Raw genomic sequence first — 21,899 nt, 5'->3', positions numbered from 1 at the left:
TTTGAAAGCCCACGGGGAAGAGGCCAAGGTCATCATCGAAGTGGAAATAGTTCTAAATGGATCCTCGAAGCTATAGTGGTATTTGTGAGCAATTTGAGCCCTGTTGGTTCAGTAGTTTTTGCTTTTAGCGCATACAATCACACACACAGACAGACAGACATTCGCCACCTCCCCCCCCCCTCTTTATAATATTAATAGATTTAGCCCTCACCCAGGTAATATTATCATTACAGCTCTAAATTGTGCAGTCAAGTGGTAGTGGTTTTATCGCGCTTCCGATGCATATTCAACATGTTGATGTACTTGTAACATTATGTTGGGCCAATGCAGCTAATCAGATAACTACGCTTCCATCATACGGTGCCAAAAATGTGATCCTTTGTTAAGAAAAAGGTCAAGAACATGCATATAAAACTATATTTATTTCTATAAATATTTTAAAACTGTTAAATTACTACTAAACTGATATAAGTTCCAAATAAAAGGTACCAAAACGTCATCTATATTCATCTTACATTTCAGCATAAGTCTCCATTACTAAGTTCATTCAGAGACCTGGTCACAGGATAGATTTATTTTAGTTTTAGATACTAAATAATTAGTATATTGAGGTGTCATTGTTCGGTTATTGGTTACGGAGGAAACCAAGAACTCAAAATTGAAAGTTGCAATGTTATTGTTATACAGAATAATTAAACTGTTAATGGATATCTTTTGATCAAACTTGGCGAATTTATTTATTTCATACTAAGCTATTATAAAAAAAATATATAAAAAACACACTTAATAACCCTCCCCGTTAAATCTAATGTTATTTATATAGATTCATGTGAAAATCATATCTGGCCAATGGAAATTCGCTTGGTCTGCAGGTTCGCTGCAGCGAGGGAATTATCATCATACATATGAAATAAAAAATATTTTTCAAATACATCCTAACTTTCCCGCTATAATAATCAACGGGGTACAACGTTGATCCAACCACAAACAGTAAAACCTTAATTAGAGGCTTAAATTAACAAAAGGGTTAAGCCACCCACTGCCAAAACACTTCAAACGACTAGCAATTTGTACTTCTATACTCCACTGATCTCAGCTCAGAGTAGAGATCCCTATGGAGCAAACATTTTAAATATTCATTTAATTTTATAAATTGTTTTCCTGGATGAAGAAAAGTTCAAAATATAAATTGTAATTTTAAAACACATAATATTACTGCGTGTGTTGTGCATCTAATGGTTAAATTAAATGTTAATACTGTACAAATTTTAATTTTGATTGCGCTCATCAACATTTTATAATCTGACTTGTATTTCAATATGTTTAATTATGTAGTGTCCATTGCTAAATTACCACAAACCAATTTAAGTTTTAAGTAATCCATGTTTCAGTAGAACATATTCTGATACAATTTTACATGAACCATATTATTTAACTGGCAAATCTCTTACTGATGGTAAAATATTGAGAGTAATATGATTTTAGTGTATTTTTTGTATTTTCTACACCAAAACATTTTTTTAACGTTTTGAAACGGTCCAAACTAATGTCTTGTCCTAACGTCGATTTCGACCCCGTAAATACTTATTTAAGAGCACTATATTTTCTATCAGTCTTTGGTTATACTTACATTCATAGTAAGTGGAAAAGTAAACTTTAATCTGATTTTTCATTTGCATCTGCAAATTTGTAAAAACTGACACTGTGCAATTTAGATGTTTTTTTATGGATAAATTAAGTGAAAACATTATTTAAACTAGAAAATATGCATGCTGGTTAGACTTTACCATAAATTCTTTATTTAAGTCATATGTTTTCTAATTATTAAAATGTTAGTGTTTACTTTCAAAAATGTAAATAAATATTGAGTTGAGTGAGTAAATGAATGAGAAAACCATGTCCACTTTTCTGAGTTATTATCTATAATTTCTTTATGGTCCTTCTACGCCACGTAATATGAGCCAGCAAAGAGTAACAACATTATTAAAACAGAGGAGTACAGTGAAATCATCCCTTACCAGAATCAATACCTACCTAGAAAATGTGAGTATTACCAGTACAGATAGGGCAAACCTGATTGTAAGGCAAGAAAAGCTTGATAAACTATTTGATCAGTATATTCAAATTCATGAAGAAATTAGCAGTATAGATGAGGAACAAGCTAATGATGACATTTTAGGAGCTTTTGAAAATGATTATTTTGCAACTAAAGCTAAATTATTAAATTTACTAAGTGAATATCAAACTAATGTCCCTAATCTAGTTCCTGTTCCTTCGGTTAATTCTATTCAACAAAGTGTTTCAGTTGACCCTATTTCTCAAGTCAAATTACCTAATTTACATCTACCATCATTTAATGGGAATATTGAGGAATGGCCTTCATTCAGCGAGTTATTTATATCTATTGTCCATGACAACCAGTCGCTTCCAAACATCCAAAAGCTATTTTATCTAAAATCTTGTCTAAAAGGGGAGGCACACCAACTATTGCAGTCACTTCCGTCTACAGATCAAAACTATTTTGAGGCCTGGGACATTCTAAAGCTCAGGTATGACAACAAAAGGCTGATTGTAAATTCTCACCTAAAAGGATTATTCAGTCAAGTACCTTTACAAAATGAGTCTTCACAAGGACTTAGAAAATTAGTTGATGAATCTGAAACCCATATTAGGGCTCTAAAGTCGTTAGGTGAAAATGTAGGTGAATGGAATAGCATACTTGTGTACATTCTAACTAGCAAATTAGATAGTGAGACTAGAAAACAATGGGAAATGTCCTTAACTACACAGGATAGTCCTAATTTTGAGCAGCTAAAATCGTTTCTTATCCAAAGAACTAATGCCTTGGCATCCTCAAGCATATCTAAGACATCTGCATCTAACATTAGTCATTCTAATAATAGATGTATTCAAAGTAAAGGGTCGTTTAACCAAGCAAGGGGAAAGTCTTCTTTTACTCATGTTTGTGTAATCTGTGAAAAACCTAATCATGCAATTTATCAGTGTGACAAATTTAGTAGCATGAGTGTATCTGACAGAATAGATCTTGTCAAAAAGCGTAAATTATGTTTTAATTGTTTAAAACCCAATCATTCTGCTACTGATTGCAATGGTTCTACTTGCAAACTGTGTAACCGAAACCATCACACAATGATTCATATTGAATTGAAAAAGGAAAACGGCAAAGCATGTGACAAGAATAAAGTAACATCTAACTCTGCTAGTCATAATGCGTCTGAACAAGGGTTTGCATCTAAATCTGTTGATCTAAGTAATGCAGAGGAACCAATGTCATCATCACAAGTTTTACTGTCGACTGCTATAGTCCTAATCGAGAATAATAAAGGAGAACATGTAAGAGTGCGTGCACTACTTGATTCAGGTGCACAATCTAACTTTATAACTAAGTCATGCGCTGATCGACTTGGCTTAAAACTATTAAACTCTTCAATAACTATTAATGGTATAGGGCAATCGAAAACAAGAGCATCAAAACGAGTATCATTAAATATTTTTTCAAGAGTTAGCTAGTATTTTACCAACATTTCAGCAGTAGTTTTGCCAACCATCTCCACTAAACTACCTGCTGAGACTATTAACCATACCAACTGGTCTCATCACATCTCTACACTTGTCCTGGCAGACCCGGAGTTCTACAAACCAGGTGAAGTCGATATGCTATTTGGAGCAGAAGTTTACTTCGACCTTATCATTGAAGGAAAGATATCAGGTACCAAACAAACACCTACTCTTCACAATAGTGTTTTGGGCTGGATTGTTGCTGGTAGGTGTGGGCAGTGCCCAAATGAGACTGAGTCAACTTGCAATTTGACTATTGAGAGTCAACTTAAGCGATTCTGGGAAATCGAGCAAGTTGTTATTCCTGTTCTCACTAAAGAGGAACAATATTGTGAGCAGCATTTCAAGGAAAATATCAAACAAGATGAATCTGGACGCTTTATTGTAAAACTACCATTCAATGAACGTCTAAATGAGTTAGGAAAATCACAACACATAGCTTTGGGTAGTTTCAAAAAAGTTGAACAAAGATTGTCATTAAATTCCGAGAGAAAACAGCAGTATAATAGTTTCTTACAGGAGTATCTGAAACTAGGACACATGGAACTAACAGGGAAGCTAAATTTCAGTGAATCAGTAACCACCACAGGTAACGTAACAATTTGTTTCTTACCTCATCACGAAGTAATAAAGGAGTCAAGCTCTTCAACCAAACTGAGAGTGGTTTTTAATGCATCCTGTCCAACAAGCACAAGGGTATCTTTGAATGATACACTTATGGTAGGTCCAAACGTCCAGCAGGACTTGTTTTCCATCCTAACACGTTTCCGACTACATGAAATAGTTATGGTTGCTGACTGTGAGAAAATGTATCGCCAGGTGTTAGTTGATGAAAATGATTGTAAGTTTCAACAAATATTGTGGAGGACAAACAGTTATGAGCCTGTCAAAATATATAAACTGAAAACAGTAACATATGGCACCTCTAGTGCTCCCTTCTTAGCTACTAGGTGTTTGAAACAGTTATCAGAAGACGAGAAGACACGATTCCCTACAGCTTGCGCTGCTGCAGGAGCGGATTTCTATGTGGACGACTTACTAACCGGGTGTCATGATGAGAAGACTGCTCTACAGTTACAGGAAGAACTTGATCAACTTTTACGTTCAGGAGGTTTCAAACTACGTAAGTGGTGTTCCAATAGTTCTGCTGTACTAGACAGGATACCAAAAGAGGACAAAGAGGTTGGTTCTATGAACTTAGATTTAGAAGAGAGTAAACCTATTAAAACTTTAGAAGTTGCTTGGGAACCCAAATCAGACATGTTTCAAGTAAACATCAATGTCACAACTCAAAATAAATACAGTTTAAACAAACGAGAAATTCTGAGGGCTATTTCAAGTGTATTTGATCCACTGGGACTAATAAGTACTTTAGTAATAGTTTCAAAAATCATGCTACAACTACTGTGGTTAACTGGACTAACTTGGGATGAGCCGGTGAGTGAAGACATAGCAAAACAATGGGATCAAATCAAAGGTGAGCTATTAACTATCAATAAATTGTGCATTCCAAGACAAGTCACAACTCACAATTACTTACGTGAAAGTATTGAAATTATTGGATTTTGTGATGCATCCGAGAAAGCTTATGCTAGCTGCGTGTATGTGCGATCTATTTCAACCAATCATGAGGTAAAAGTTAATTTGCTTTGTTCCAAAACAAAAGTTGCCCCAACCAAACAAATTTCCTTACCACGATTAGAACTTTGTGGTGCCTTGCTTCTTTCTCAATTATTAAGTAAGGTAGCATTTTCTCTGAATATTGATGTAAATAAGTGTTGTGCTTGGACTGATTCCACAATTGTTTTGTGTTGGTTGTCTCAGTTGCCAAATAAATGGAAGACGTTTGTTGCTAACAGGGTGTCAGAAATACAAGACACTATTCCGCCTTCAAATTGGAATAATGTTAGTTCGTTTGAAAACCCAGCTGATTTGGCTACTATAGTTCGGCCGCTTAGAAAACGACCTGCGCGCTAATGCTTAACCAATGCTAGAGGAGGTCGTTTTCTAAGCGGCCGACCTATAGAGGCATTTCTGGTTCTCATCTGAAACAATCTAGTCTTTGGTGGCATGGGCCAGAATGGCTAAAGGAAGAGAAATCAAGTTGGCCTCGAAATAACATGAATGTTAACTTAAAAGAAATCCAGAGTTACGAAAAACATCCACTCAAATTTTGTTTTCCCAAGAAAAGTCAACTTTGCTTAAGAAATTGATGAACTTCTCAAGCTATTTCAAGATCATATGTATTGTTGCTTATATCTTGAGATTTACAAATAACACAAGAAAACCTGCAGAAGAAAGAGAAAAGGAGTCTTTAAACAGCAGTGAACTTGAGAAGTCTACTAAAACAATTGTCAAACTTATCCAGGAAGAATGTTTTCAGGATGAAATAAAACAACTGAAAAAACATGGACATGTCAAAAACAAGAGTAAACTGAAAAATTCATTTCCATTTTTGGACGAGGAGGGTAAAATATTCCTGAGGAGGGTATATATATTGGAAAATATTCCTCCATGTAAGTGGCTCACTGCCAGAGTAGAACAAGTACATCCAGGAACTGATGGAATAGTACGTGTGGTCACCTTAAAACGACAAGTGAAATAATCAAACGATCAATCTCAAAACTGATTATCATTCCAATGGACTGATCTTGAGATACAGGGTATCTCAAGGGGCGGAGAATGGTTAGACTTTACCATAAATTCTTTATTTAAGTCATATGTTTTCTAATTATTAAAATGTTAGTGTTTACTTTCAAAAATGTAAATAAATATTGAGTTGAGTGAGTAAATGAATGAGAAAACCATGTCCACTTTTCTGAGTAAATATCTATAATTTCTTTACATGCAATACACATAGTTTTCTTGAGACGTAACCAAAGCAACCTACAAGAGTGATATAATCATCTGTCCCACACAACACGATAGCTTACTGTTTTTGACAAATGTAAGTAGTCGTAAAAAATGTTTATTTATTTTAGCTTGGCGTTATGTTTCATACGATGCGGCTCATTGAGCCCCACGGGTTCTTTAGTAGCTAATATTACATATCATACATAAATTATGTTAGCAAACAAATATCACCCGTAATACTGTATTTCCTTTTAAAATATTCATAAAGATCGTAAACAAAGTACACCAAACATTTCCTCTGTTTTTTATGAAATATTTAAAATTACATTTCAATTAATAAGCATTTAATCCCATCCAATTTAGAAAAAGGAAAACAGTACACAATCTATTATCTCCTATAACTATTCAATGAAGAATAATTGAGTAATTCCTAGGTTTAATATTATGACTTTAGATCCCCGCTATATCTAATGTCATATGATTCTCAAATGGGTTCAATAAAGAATATTTCTTCGTGTGCCCAATACCTTTCTATATTCTATATTCTTTGTGTTTTTAATACTTACCAAGATTACGCAGAAACCTATATTTTATTCAAACCCTCGCCCGTGCTTAGTGTGATCTTAGTTTTTACAAAGTTCTAACAATGCGTGTGCAAGTAATTTAAATATTTCTTCAGAAATTTTCCATAATTTTTATTGATTTATTGTTGATGAAATTTCAAATACGCTTTGAATGACTTAAAAGATCATTTATCAATCCTTGGTTTGTTTGGTGTGTAAATTTGTTCTAGTCACAACAACGCATTACATTATACAGAAGAACAGTTTTAAGCTATTATAATGTAATATTATTGTGTCCACAGACAAGACAGACCACATAGTGGGGGAGCTACAGTAAAAAAACCATAAGAAAACTGCAAATTGTGATAAGAGTGTGCCCTTTGGTGGGAATGTAGTTTTAAGTTAGGCAATGCAAATAAGATGGGGAGGCACCAACCAAAGTTGCTATATTCCAAAATGGCGGCGATTTTTCAAAATGGCTGCCCGTATTTTGGGTTTTATATATTTTCTTTTGATATACATCATGCAAAATGGTGTTTCTGATCAATGTTTTAGTTTTAGCGAATTTCCCTATAGGGAAGTAGCTATTACCGTAGGTGGCACGGTAAGACCTAGACCCGGGACCGATTTACTTTTTCATTTTGATGTCCCCAGAGGCCAAAAACACCATTCGTTCAAATTTTTATATATGTATATATATATAGACTTATATATATATATATATATATATATACGTCCGTGAACCCATAAATTACCCAACTTGAGTAATTTTTGTCCGATTTTGATGAAATTTGGTTTAAAGGTGTAAAGCGGGATAAACTTGAATGAGTTCGCGAACCAGCATGATCGGACCATGGGAACGGGGCTTTACGGGGGGTTTTATGGGGTAAAAATTGGTTTTTCTCACTTTTGACCCTCAAAACACAAATTTTCCCAATTACTCTTTAGACCTTTTTAAAGAGCTTAAAAAAACAATTAATTTAGTATATAAAAGTATTTTTGTTCGGTTAATAGTAACGGAGAAAATTTAAAAAATTGTAAAGTTAAAATTCCCATGTTATTCTTATGGAGAATATTGTCAAATGTTGTAGTTTGCTTGTTTATGGATATATTTTGTATTTTGATCAAATTTATTTATTTTGTACTAAGCTATCAATATTTTACAAAAAAACACACTTTATTAGTTTCCTTGTAGCAGCAAACCTAGGTACTCGTTAAACCTAATGTTATTAAAATATATTTAATTGAAAATCAATTAAGACAAATGGAAATTCGCTTAGTCGGCAGGTTTGCTGCGGCGGGGGTATTTAGGTATAAGGTAAGTAAACAAGTTAAATAATAATGTAATAAACGTAAATTTATTTACAGAAAATGTATATCAGCAAATAAAAAAACACGCTATATTTTATAAGTTGGCGAATATTTATACCAACACCATTTTTAGCTAATTTGCCTATAGGGAAGTAGCTATTACCGTAGGTAGCATGATAAGACCTAGGCCCGGGACCTATTTACTTTGTCATTTTAATGTCACCAGAGGCAAAAAACACCATTCGTTCAATTTTTTATATATGTACCTATATATTTGTGTGTGTGTGTCCGTGAACACGATAACTTGAGTAATTTTTGTCCGATTTTGATGAAATTTGGTTTAAAGGTGTAAGGCGGAATAAACTTGAAAGAGTTCGCGAATCAACATGATCGGATCATAGGAACGGTGTTTTACAGGGGGTTTTATGGGGTAAAAATTGGGTTTTCTAATTGTTGAACCTCAAAACATAACATTTTCCAATATATATCTCTATACCTCTATACCTCTCTATATATCTAATATAGTATAGACCTTATTAAAGAGCTTAAAAACAAATGATTTAGTATATCAAAGTGTTTTTGTAGGGTTATTGGTAACAGAGAAAAATAAACAAATTGTAAATTTAAAATGTTCATGTTATTTTTATGGAGAATATTGTAAAATGTTGTAGTTTGCTTGTTTATGGATATATGTTAATAAAAATGGTGATTTTATTTATCTTATACCAAGCTATTAATATTTGACTGAAAAACTAACTTTATTAGTTTCCTTGTAGCAGCAATCCTAGGTACTCGTTAAAACTAATGTTGTTTAAGTAGATTTAATTGAAAATCAATTCAGACAAATGGAAATTCGCATGGTCTGCAGGTTTGCTGCGGCGGGGGTATTATTGTTCACATTCATTGTATTTGCACGATAATGTGCAAGATAAACGAGCAGTTCTGCAGCTGCACTTGTTTTTACAGAATTTGCAAACACATTTTATGAGCTCTTTGCAGGAATCAGAAATTTCTAATAATTCCGACCATTTAAACTGCCAAGACTCATTATGCAAACTCCAACCTCAATCGTTTGGTGATGTTGCACACTACTCGATACTTGCTGTAGTAATGCACCTTTTATTGGTGGAAGACTTTCTGGTGGATGATTTTTGGTCATGAACAATTTTTCTTCTCAAACTAGTTTATTAATCAAATTATTTCTGATTTTCTGATTCATTTCATTCCACACCGATTTTCATTGAAAACATTTATATCAATATCGGCGGGTAAGCCATTCAGATCATCAAAGTTCTGAAAGTTTTTGACATGCGTTACATGTAGCATTTACATTTTTATTATTTTTTGGACAAAGCAATCTATAATTATCTGTCTTTTGGTGCAATATAAAAATGGTCCGATCAACAGCTTTTGGTTAGTATCCACCCAAGTCACTCTGAGGAACTAAGTGTAACCGCTTTGTCATTTTTAGAATCCAATCTTCATTCACTCAAATAAGAAAAAAAAAACCCCAGAACTAGCATCGTGTTAGGCCCGGTGTGACGGCCACATTTTACAGGGTTTCCTAATAAAACCACACTCAGAACGTGAGTGACACATAATAATAAACACAACAATGACCTGTAGTATCAGCTGTTTGGCAATATTTGTCTATTTAGCATTGCCAACCTTGGTAGAGAAAAATAATTGAAAGTGTCATAATTTTGTTGACATTTAATCCTCTTATATTTTATGGAAAAAAAACATCTCAAGGAAGAAGAAAACACTCTCTTTCCAGTGAATTCGCTTAACTTGTATTTTCCTTATGTCTTAAAATGGATGTTGGCAAAGAGGAAAAATAATAATAATAATAAGAACGTTGTAGGTGAAAAACTTAACTCTTAAAATAAACAGCTTTTTGATGACCTTCAGAATTGGCTGAAAACGAGTACATTTTCAGCCTTATATTATAGAGATGATATAATTGTAATATATTACAAACTTGGTATTAAATTAAAGGCCGGAATCTCCAGATTAAGAATATACCAATATTTAATAGTGTTAATGCCATTTTCAAGCTTTTATCAGTGAATAACTAAGTAAACACAAAATATGGGCAGCCATTTTGAAAAATGGCTGCCATTTTGGATTATAACAACTTTGGGCAATGCCTCCCCATCTTATTTTAGTTGTCGGACCATAACCTACATTCATACCAAAAGGGGTTTTCTTATCACAATTTGCAGTTTTGATATACGTAGCTCCCCCACTAACAAGCAATTCAATCATGGAGGGCAGCCGTGTGGTTAGTAAGGCTTTGGCCGACTAGAATATCGAACCAAATCTATTTAGATGTTTGTCTGATATATTTGACTTAAATGATCTCTGTTGGCACAGTTAAAATAGAATGAGAGTGTTTGTAGCAAATTCGCTTGTTAACAGAAAAATAACGATTGACCAGTTTAGCTAATGGTAAACAAGACCTATCTATTTTCAAGTGACTTATTTCATGATTATAAGTGGTTTACTTAACTAGCGATTATTACTTTTAAATTGTAGAATAGTTTAATACATTTAAATTGTAGTGTAGAATATCTCTTGGCATAACAACAATTCACCAATCATTAATTTGGTTTTTGTATTATATTGTTCAGTAAAGAAAAGGTATAATATGAGTTAAAATGTAATTAACGTATTGATACATGTATTTCACTGATTCTATGTCAAAGAGTCCCAAACCCAAACAACATTTCATATCGGTGATGATGTTAACGTTAGCGTCGTCTTCTCTATACCCAATCCCATCATAGCCTTCTTTGATATCTCGGATGATGTTTACTTTCCCTTCTTTACACTTATCATTCGGCTCAATAACTCGTGCTATTGGTAATATGGATCGGGATAGGATTTTGCACAGGGTATAAATGTGAGGAAAATTGTGTAAAGCATAGGTCAAACGTACTTGCTAAAAGATTAATTGTATTTAGGAGTCAGCCGAAGATAACTTTAAGGTTAGTTCTGTTAAATAACGTTTTCTGTAAAGGAGTTTTTGTAGTTGACGATTTATTTCTTGTCACCATAAAATGCAAATCAATAACTTAAGCGTTTATAACAGGATGGGAAGACTTCTTGGCCTATTCAAAGTCAATAGTTGCAAAACAAAAGAGTTAGAGTTTCAATATAAACAAAATGTATATTCAGTACATATACAGAACTGAGGAAATTCTATACCAAGGAAAGTCACTCCCTCCAAGACATATTTATATTTCTAAAATGAGTGACATACTCAATGAAGTAGGCTCATAATGACAAGACATTATAAAATAGGCAATACCGTTGGCAATGACGGGATATAGACCCAGGCGTACTGAACAGTGGTGCATAAATAATTTGCCTAACACAAAAATTCCTCCTAGGCTGGTTAAGTTACACGTTAATCCACACCAGGGAGTATCTCATACACAGTGCATGCCTATAAATATCCACAATTCGTGACCTCCTAGTAGCTGGATTACAGGACGACGCCACCCGTCCCAGTCTATATGACTTCTATAGCTGTAACATGGTACAGCGAAGGGAAGGGGTGGAGATTAGGTTGTATATTGCCGGACAAACTTATTAAGCCTGAATAACAATGAAGTGTTAAGTCTAGAGACTCAAGAGTTTAAGATTATGAATACTCGGATTATAATGTGACCTTTTAGTTATCTGTTAATGACTCAACTATCTTTTTTAAAGACTAGGGTTTACTGATATGACCTCAATAAGGAAAATCTTAGTACTTAACTTATTTAAGCCAAAAATAAGCAGTTGAAGTAAATAGCATATGCTTTTTTTTATTCACTGTCGCAATGCATTAAACCGGAGATATGAGAAAATTCACATTTACCTATGTTTATTCCGCTTAGTGAAAAATCGCAGATTTATTTATTTATTTATTCATATCAATGGCACTAGCCATTTTACATAATAATACATGTGATAAGACATACATGCAACAAGATACAACATACAAAATAAAACATTATATGGATGCGTAAGAAATGGTGAACAGTTTTGGTGAAATTACAACAGTTACAACATTGTACACAATTGTGCTTCTTATGCTTTTATGTGGTGATATACACCAAAATCCAGGTCCTACAGAAGAAAATATTTTAAAAGAACAATGTCCTTTACATCTTAAATCATTTAATAGATTAGACTCACACATTAAAGCCTCGCATAAGGACCAAGCATCAACTGACAAATCAAAGGTATCTTTGCAAAATGGGTCTATACAAAAAGTCACTTACAGTTACAGTCAAGAACCTGGCCCTTCATCTACAAATGAATTTGCTGTAGTGATACCTCCTTCGCGTGATCCTAAGTACACCAGACCTTGTTTGAAATATTACGGTAATAATGATAGTGACTCAGAGTCAGATTTTCACATGTCACTCAAACCTTATAACCAATTGACTGATAACCTTAACAATACAAATAATATAAATGGCATGAAAAGCATTGAAACTTTGCACAAAATACTGACATTGTTCCAAGTAAAAAGAAAAGTATAACATGCCCCCATTGTGGGAAATCGGTAAAAAGTCTAGTTATTCACATAAGCAGAGCCCATGCAACAGTACATAGAGATAAAATAATTGAAAAATACGTTGATGACTTACAAGAAAAGGTTACCCACAAAGTTGAAACCAAATCAAAAGACACTAACTTTCAAAAAATGTTGTGTGATTGGGAAGAAAAATTCGATAAAATAACAGATCTAGATAACATTGAACAGTTGAATAAAAATATGAACAAGTTTACAACATTTTTAGCTTCAGCTGTAAACTATTTGCCTGGACCTAAACACCCTGCAATGAAGTATTACAACTTAAGAAAATCAAACCTAAGTTTGAATAATGGTAAAACCTTTAAAACCTGAAGCAATCCAATGCGAGCTTCAAAAAGAGAAAAGTCTAAAAGAAAAGAAAAATGTTTGTACGAAAAAGCACAATATCTGTTTTATAATCAAAGGCGAAAAGCTTGCAGGATAGTTATGGGATCTGGCGATGTATCTTGTAAGATATCTAAAAATGATTTGTACAAGGAGTTCCACAATCGTTTTGGTAAGCAAAATACATCAGTTAGATATCACTACGAAAACACACATTCCACTACTTTTAATGATGAAAAAGACTTTGAAGAAATAATTGTCACTGCTGAAGAAATGATGAACGCTATGAAATCAATTGCTGTTGACACTTCTCCTGGTGTAGACAAAGTGTTAATGAGAGTTATAAAATGTAAGAAAGTGTCGGTTATTTTGGCAAAGATATGTACAATCATGATGGTAAAAGGTTGGGTCCCTGATTGTTTTAAACTTGCAAGAACAGTTTTTATTTACAAAGGAGGTGACGTTAAAGATGCTAAAAACTGGAGACCTATATATATTTGCTCTGTCTTACGAAGAAGTGTTGAAAGAGTTCTAGACAAAAGACTGAGAGGTCATATACGTTTTAACCCAAACCAAAGAGGTTTTACTAGTACACCAGGAACAACAATCAATGTAGAAATAGTGAACTCAATTTTAACAAAAGCTAAGACAGAGGAAAAAGAAGTTTCATTGGTTTTTCTAGATATTAACAAAGCTTATGATTGTGTTGGGCACGAACACCTAGTTAGAACGCTAGAATCACATAACATTCATAGGAAGTTAAAAACTTTTGATAGCAAATCTTCAGTTAAACAACCAAACTATTATTGTAACTGGTGGAAGTAAAACAAAAGCGATTCCCTTCAAACGAGGGTTACTACAAGGAGCACCTTTATCCCCTACGCTGTATAATTTGTGCACAGATTTCATTTTAAATGAACTAAGTGAAAAAGAAGTTCAAATGGCTTTCGGATACAAACTTCTGCCGGATTTAGATAGACTACCCATAATGGGATTTGCTGATGATTTAGTTATTATGGGTAAAGACAAACAAAGTGTTGCAACCCTTACTTCAATGGCCATTAATTTACTTAATTCGATCAGACTAGAAATAAACCCCAACAAATGTCAGTCTATCGTGATTGAAAAAGGACTTCTAGTAGAAGGTAATATCTGGTTAGATGAAAACTTATTCATAAAAAGTATTTCAGATAGTGAAAACATAAAATATTTAGGTGTTAACTTTTCCCAAGGGATCGTTTGTAATAAAGAGAGAATAATTAAACAATTCAAATCCCAATTAGAAAGACTAACATCGACTACATTACTTTTGTCAAGCCAAAAGTTTAATATAATTAATCAAAGTATATGGCCAACGTTAATATATCCATTTCAAAATGCTCAACTCCATAAATTACCAGTAGCATTTTTAACTGACTTAGACAAACTGGTTAAAAGTAGTGTTAAAGAAATATTAAGCTTACCAACTGACACTCCAGATTTTATGTTATATAGCCCAACAAAAATATAAAGGACTTGGATTAATCAAGGCTCAATGGGAAGCATATATTCAACAACTTAATTCTATACAAATACTCAGACGGGTTAAAAATTGTTGTACAATAAATGAAGACAAATTTAAACGGATAGAAACAATTTGTTTAAAAAAATTACACCTAGAAGAAATTGATCGTAATCAAACAATAAATACCCAAAAATTAAGAAATGAGTTAAGAGAAAAAGAGTTTGAAAATTGGAAAAGCTTAAAACAGAAGGGTAAAGGTGTTGAACTTTTCAAGGACTATTTTCCGGGAAATAAAAGTATTATTAATAAAGAAGGCTTGTCAGAATCTGAGTGGAAAGACAGTATAAAAATGATTGCAAATGTGGTGCCAGTGCGTGTTCTCCACGGCAGAAGTCAGGGTAATAACCGCTGCAGGCATACCTGTGGTGAGATTGAAACCCTTGCACATGCTCTTGGCTTCTGTCCGTTTGTTGAACTTCTAAGAAACACAAGGCACCACAAAATAAGAAGTATCATAGCAAATGCCTTCCGAAAAAGGTATAATACATAGGAAGAGCAAGAAGAAGTACACTGTCTTTCTTCTAACGGAAGCACCAGAAGAGTAGATATTTTATTGATCGAAAGAGATACTAACAAAGGCATAATTCTCGATCCTACAATTCGATTTGAAACAAACATAAATCAAGCTAACGAAGTAAATGTAGAAAAGAAAAAAATTATGATTCTACCTTTGAATATTTCAAGCAAAATTTTAAAAGTTCAAAAATTGAGGTGATTGGATTGTTTATTGGTTCCAGAGGAACATTATCAAAATTGTTTGTGAACTTTTGGAAACAATATGATTTGGACAGATCCTTTGTGAAAATTATTATTCATGAAACATTAAGAGGTTCATTGACCATAATGAGAAATCATCTATATGGCAAACATCAAAATTAATCAGTCTTATAGCTGTATAATCCTTCGATATTTTATGTGTACTATTTTTCTGTGTCATTGGCAACCTTATTTTTTAAGGCAGAGCTATTTATTTTTATAAATAAATTCTTTCCTCCCTAACCAAGTTCCTAATTTACAAACATTAAGGGAGAGAATCAGAGATGCTGTGGAGTCTGTAACCAAGGATATGCTGACTAAAACCTGGGATGAACTGAAAAGACGCCTAGAAGATCTGCAGACCACTGGAGGTGCACACGTAGAGTTGTATTAAATTTGTACATAGATATAAAATCTTAAGAAGTTGCATGTTATATCTGTAAATAGATTTTTATCCTACCATCACTCGTTTTCATACTATGCGGTTTCCTTATCAGGCCAAGACTTTGTGGACTCCCTGTGTAGTATTCGAGACATGTTAAATGCACCAGAGAACACTATGTCGTATAAATAGTGGTTTCTAATTACTTAACCTTAAGATATCTAATACCTTCCAAAAAAAAGTACGGTGAAACAAGTGAAAGGGGATAAAGCAGAAATAATATTTTGTTAAATTCATGAAGTAGATGTTTCCAAAATGTGCAGTTTGAAGCTCTTTGTGGAAGAACAGTAATGTTGTGAATGAAGAAGTTCATGTTCACCAACAAAATTTGGCGTATATGAATGGATTTAACAAAAATATATGTTTATTTCCAGACTCGATCCGTAATGCTTCATAGCGAATTATCGTATAGGGAAGTTCCCTATTTTTTGTAAATTTACATAAGATAAAACATTTAGCTTTTTATTTTAAATTGTCGCGAAAGAAGCCACGACAGTTTGTACTAGTTTTGTAATATGATACATGAGGTGAAGGTGGAGCTTAACCCTAACATACTTAAGCTATGTGTGTGCCCGACAAACTTAATAAGCCTGAATAACAATGAGTTGTTAAGTCTGGAGACTTTATCGTTTAAGATTATGAAGACTCAGCTTCTAATTTTTTTTTTAGCTCGTTTAGGAGCTACAGCGTGTTACTTTAGAAAAGTAGCTTGACGTGCGGTTATAGTCCTTATGTTATCTGCTTTTTTAAAACACAATCATAAAATACAGGGTGTTCCATAAGACATTGGAATTCATATTTTTTTATGTCAATAAAAACTAGTTGAAGTTCCCCATTTAATGTTCTCTCCAAATCTAATAGTTTCTGAGATCAATGGTGGCAAGGTTAAGTTGTTCACCCTGTATTGTAAATGATAACACGTTCGCCCTTGCGTGTTTGATTTGAATACGTCTTAAATGTAATATTGATTTGAAAAGCATAATTCAATAATTTAGTTATTCTATGGCATAAGCTCTCCATTAAATATCAACTAACAGCATACTTTATCAACTTACAGCATACTTTATGTCAGACCCGAGAAAATATTTTAAACAATAGAAAATTAAATGCTAAATAAAATTCATGTTCTGTAATTCTTTTAACTTTTGAATCTTAACTTAATGTTTCATGTCTCCTCTAACCTAACAGTTAATGTTGACATACGTTAGCGCCGTCTTCTCTACACCCCTGTAGTACATAACCTGAATGAGAAACAGAACTCAGATCGTTTAGTCAGTAGATTCTCATACGCCCTTAATATTTTAAACTGTAATAATATAAGGTTTTTGTCCAATATCCTAAAAATAATGTATTAAAGTTTATATAAATGTCCTCTTTGTAGATTTATCAACGCGAATGATTAATTGGTACAAAAGAGATCATAAGAGGCTTATGTTTAGTCATTAAACCTTCCATTGTCAAGAGCCTTGGTCAGTCGTCGACAATATGAAATACTCTCAAAAACTTTCAAAACCTGTTCTTTTATAATTTTACCTAGTCGTTATACTAGGTAAAAGCGGGTTTACTAGGGGAAAGTCATTCTTACAATACTATAAATAGGCTAAACATATCAATGCCTATTCACAAACTAGAATTTTACAAAAAGAAAACCACATATGCTGGAGGAAAATTTTATAATAATTTTCCAGATAACATTAAAAAAGAAGTTAGTATTATTAAGTTTAAAAAATTGCTAAAGAATTATTTAATTTCAAGACCACTGTATTCATTGGAAGAATTTTAGTATGTTTAGTTTTTAATTTAGTCTTATGATTATGACAATATCTTTGACGCAATTCTATGTACTAATTTCATGTACAATAATGAAATAAAGAATGTTTGAATTGAATTGAATTGAATTGAATACATACAGGTTTAAATATATTTCTAGTCATAAATACGTGTATGGGTTTCATTAAAAAAGAGATTAATTACTTTATACATTTAAAGTCATTGTTACTTTAATTAATTACTTTTCACATGTCATGACTTACTGAATGTAGTTATTGTGAAAAAAATGTTTTTGTAGAACACTCAAATAACATGGTTAGAAGTATGCAGTATTTTTGTCCAATAAAATGATTATCTTACAGTAATTTTCCGCCGACTAATTTGATTGATTTAATAATAAAATAGCACACAAACAAGGCACACAGGAATACATCGCCAACACATGTTTGTCGATGTAAATGTTTGTTCATATCAACATGCAACATATTCTGACACGAGTAAACACGAACGTTGCATTTGTATATAAATTGACAAAGCCTCATTTCATTTGATCAAATTAAACTACATTTGATGTATGCAAAATGCAGTTAAGTAATGTACACATTTAAGGGACTAAACTGGTTTGTAACATTCGAGTGATTACCCGAAATTGTCTGTTTGAAATATTCTTTGCAGTTCATTGAGATATGTAATTTTTCTCGTTGATAAATGATTTTCAGCAAAATTTGATTTCATAGATATTCTTTTGTTGCTATTAGGTAACCGAATGTGTTTCTTTGGCTAAATTGTCCAACAAAATAAAATTTACCCAAGAAATTTACGATAGTGAAATAAACAATTTTGACCTAACTATTTCACGAAACATCAACAAAACATGCATTTAAAATTACCAGAAAACTAACGTAATCAGATTTAAATTCTATCAAATTCTAATCATCCTTGGAAAGACAAACTATCTGCTCTCAGATCCATGGTAAATTGTCTTCTGAACGTTCCAATGGCAAAAGAAAACTAGAAAATAGAATTGAATAAAATTAAATAAACAGCGTCGAAAAATGGTTCCAAACAAAACATAATCTACAATATAAAAAAATAAATAAATAAAATGGAAATCATACACAACAAAGATATTGTACATATGGATATAGTATACAATAAAGAAAGAAAAAAATACATACAAATTCATAAGTATCCCTCTCAGTACAACTCTCAACAAGACAACAAGAAACACTTTTTAAAACTCAGAATTGAAAGCCGGATACCTGACGTGCCGGGGGTCGCCCGTCGCAATGCAGATCCCGACCTCTACATTCATTCCGCACTCCCTGACCAAGGACCGAAGTAAATGGCTTCAAGAATACCCATCGGCAGTGCAGAGCACGCATCAACCCCAGCAACCCAACAGGGGCACTCCCAGGAACTCCAAGTGAGAGCGTTGGTCACCCCAGCAACCCAACAGGGGCACTCCCAGGAACTCCAAGTGAGAGCGTTGGTCACCCTTTTAGTCACCTCTTACGACAAGCCCGGTATGGCTGCGGTCCTATTCTAACCCGGGATCGCACGGGAAGCAATGCGTATAGTGGAAAATGCATTTGGAATATTAGTCAGTAGATTTAGAATCCTCGAGAAACTCTTCCTCTTCTACCTAAAACAATCGAAAAGGTGATCTGTGTGATTGTCTGACACCAATGGGTTGCAACGTGTAGCAAGAGTCAACAAAGCAAGAAAGAAACGGATCAAAGGGATGCTTACAAAACCTACTTTGCCAACAAGAAGTTGTAGAATGCCAAGCTAAAACGATACACTAGTTATTAGGAAACTAACTAGTGTCAAGAGAGGGTATTATTTAAGTAAAAAATAAAATAAAAAATAAAAAAAACAAACATATAAGGCTTAAAAAATTTAAAGCTTATTTCTATACTTTGTTTATTTTATTATAACTCATCTATGTTGTTTCATAAAGTTTTGAGTCATAGCATTCTGCCCTCTGTGTTATAAACGAAATGTGTAAAACAATTGTGAATCTAATTACCAATGTTACTTTGGTATCCTTGTAAGCGTTTCTTTCGTCATGAATTCCTTCATTACGTTACTACACTTGAGGATCGGCACATCCTCAGATCACACTTTTTTCAGTATACACACCTTAATGTTATACGTACCAAGGAAAGACCTTGAATTTGGCTTTAATTTCACGTACACCAAATCCTTGGAAAATTTAGTTTTTGGCAATTGTAGCTAGTGAAGTTTCACAAGTGTTTTTCACCGTCTGGATGATCCCACAGCCACCTGTGTTCTTTAAAGTTCAACGAATTTTAAACTCATTTCGTCGTTCCAATTTGGTGCCTATTTTTCTACAAACGTACGAAACAACACAACACACCTGATGCTTCGAGTGACACAAGGAATCTAGAGTAATTCCGACAAAATATAAGACAGCGCTACTGGCCTACACCATTTACACGATGCCAATTAATAAATACGACAACCGGGTTTTTTAATAGTAAGAGGACTCGCTGGGTGCAGCTCATTGTCCTTAGTCTATTTGACAACTGAATTTCAGGGCAATTGTGAGGGCGGTTGACAATGACAATTAGTTGGCCTGAAGTGTTTAGACGAAGACCAATAATTTCATACCAGTTAGTAATATTGTATTCTGAGAATTGTCTCACCAACTGGCATTGTGTAAATTCAGCTGCTTAAAGCATAATTTCCGTTTATTATCATGAATAATGTGTAAATTTCGTAAAAGGTGATTTAAATTTTAGCCTGTGAATCTCAGAAACAGAACGTCTCTCATGTTGGCCAAGTTTTACGGCGTATTGAATGAGACGTATTGACATGTTTTTGATGCAGAAACGTCCCATTTGTCTTCCTTCCCAGAACATTAGGGTTCTTATCGACAAGTCAAAGCGTTAGGGTAAAGTTCTTGACACAATCTCGATATTCACTCACAGTAAAATATTGGCACATAAGGATTTTTTATCAATTAATATTTTATTTTATAGATTTCGAGTTTCTTCTGTAAAATTTAAAATTCACGTAATTTTGCTGAATTTAATTTCAACAGCCAAGTAATGATTGTAAAAAAAAAATATTTGTATATTGAAAAGGTATATTTTTTATTGAAATGTAAAAAGTATGTCTAGAAACCAGTTATCATTTTGTAGCATAATCTAGCTTCGTTTCTAAATAAAAGCCTAAAGTAGACATCTCTGCTTTATTGAGTGTAAACGCAGTCATCAGATTAACTGCAGCAGTCTAACTCGTGTAACAAGTGCATCAACATGTTGAATATGCATCCTTAGAGCGACAACGCTGCAACCAACCCGAGTGTGTGCGGTTTACTAAATGTATACAGGATGAATATAAAGTTCCGCCATAGGGCTTAATATTTCCTAAACAACAGATAAATCAATAAGATTTTGTACATCAACACCTAAAAATCTACTTTTCTAAGGAACTATCAATTTTGTGTCATATCATGGGGAGGTCCCCCGTAGAACATCATATACAATGATAACCGGTTTCTAGACATCTTCTTTCAAGACATATAGTTTCACGCAAACGCAAGGTGAACAACTAACATAAACATTATTTTTCATATGGATTTTCTATGATTAAAATTCAATCGCTCCAGTATTGTTAATGTTATTTATATGTTTTAGACTCAAAACAATCAGTAAATCATAGGCTTTAATTTGAGCTATTGATCGTTCAGTTGAGCTCAAGATACTGTATTACTCAATCAAAAATCTTAAATTAGATTATTTCTTGGATATTATATTTATTTAACGTTGCGGAGCAGCATGGGTCTTCTAGTATGTTTTAAAATGTTTTTTTTTACAATTCCAATGTACAGTATTTTTATCGTATCAGTAAATTAATAAGTATCATAAAGAAATTACTTGCCGCATTTAGTTGTTAGACCTATTTCGGTGTAGAACGTAGATCAAGCCACAAATAGTAAAACCTTAATTAGAGGCTTAAATTAACACAAGGGCCAAGGCAGCCACTGCCAAAACACTTCAAACGACTAGCAATTTGTACTTACACTCCACCCATCTCAGCTCTGTGTATATTTACACAAACATTTACCACATACATATACAGGGTGATTTGTACTTAGTGTGACAAAATTTT

At 33.3% G+C, this 21,899-nt stretch overlaps 1 protein-coding gene across 1 annotated transcript; it reads left to right on the top strand.

The window, feature by feature from the left end:
- The first annotated feature begins 3,150 nt into the window (after positions 1 to 3,150).
- Positions 3,151 to 19,101, top strand: LOC128984578 (uncharacterized). Its single transcript, XM_054403916.1, has 3 exons — positions 3,151 to 3,271; positions 3,551 to 4,848; positions 18,958 to 19,101. The coding sequence occupies exons 1-3, from the start codon at positions 3,151 to 3,153 to the stop codon at positions 19,099 to 19,101; spliced, it is 1,563 nt and encodes a 520-aa protein (XP_054259891.1).
- The last annotated feature ends 2,798 nt before the right edge of the window (positions 19,102 to 21,899 follow it).

The sequence above is a fragment of the Macrosteles quadrilineatus genome, unplaced genomic scaffold, assembly GCF_028750875.1.
Source record: "Macrosteles quadrilineatus isolate MER2022 unplaced genomic scaffold, UCM_ALF_1.0 Scaffold_2__2_contigs__length_208266976, whole genome shotgun sequence".
Lineage (NCBI taxonomy): Eukaryota > Metazoa > Arthropoda > Insecta > Hemiptera > Cicadellidae > Macrosteles > Macrosteles quadrilineatus.
Note: the sequence above shows the minus strand (reverse complement) of the source record. Positions and strands in the feature narration are given on the sequence as shown.

What these genes read in the sequence shown, in the direction of transcription:
- LOC128984578 (XM_054403916.1), top strand. Translation starts at nt 3,151, where the DNA reads ATGATTCATATTGAATTGAAAAAGGAAAACGGCAAAGCATGTGACAAG. An exon ending in ATCTAAATCTGTTGATCTAA is followed by an intron (nt 3,272 to 3,550) that starts GTAATGCAGAGG and finishes CCAACATTTCAG; the next exon opens with CAGTAGTTTTGCCAACCATC. An exon ending in CCAAATCAGACATGTTTCAA is followed by an intron (nt 4,849 to 18,957) that starts GTAAACATCAAT and finishes TATCCCTCTCAG; the next exon opens with TACAACTCTCAACAAGACAA.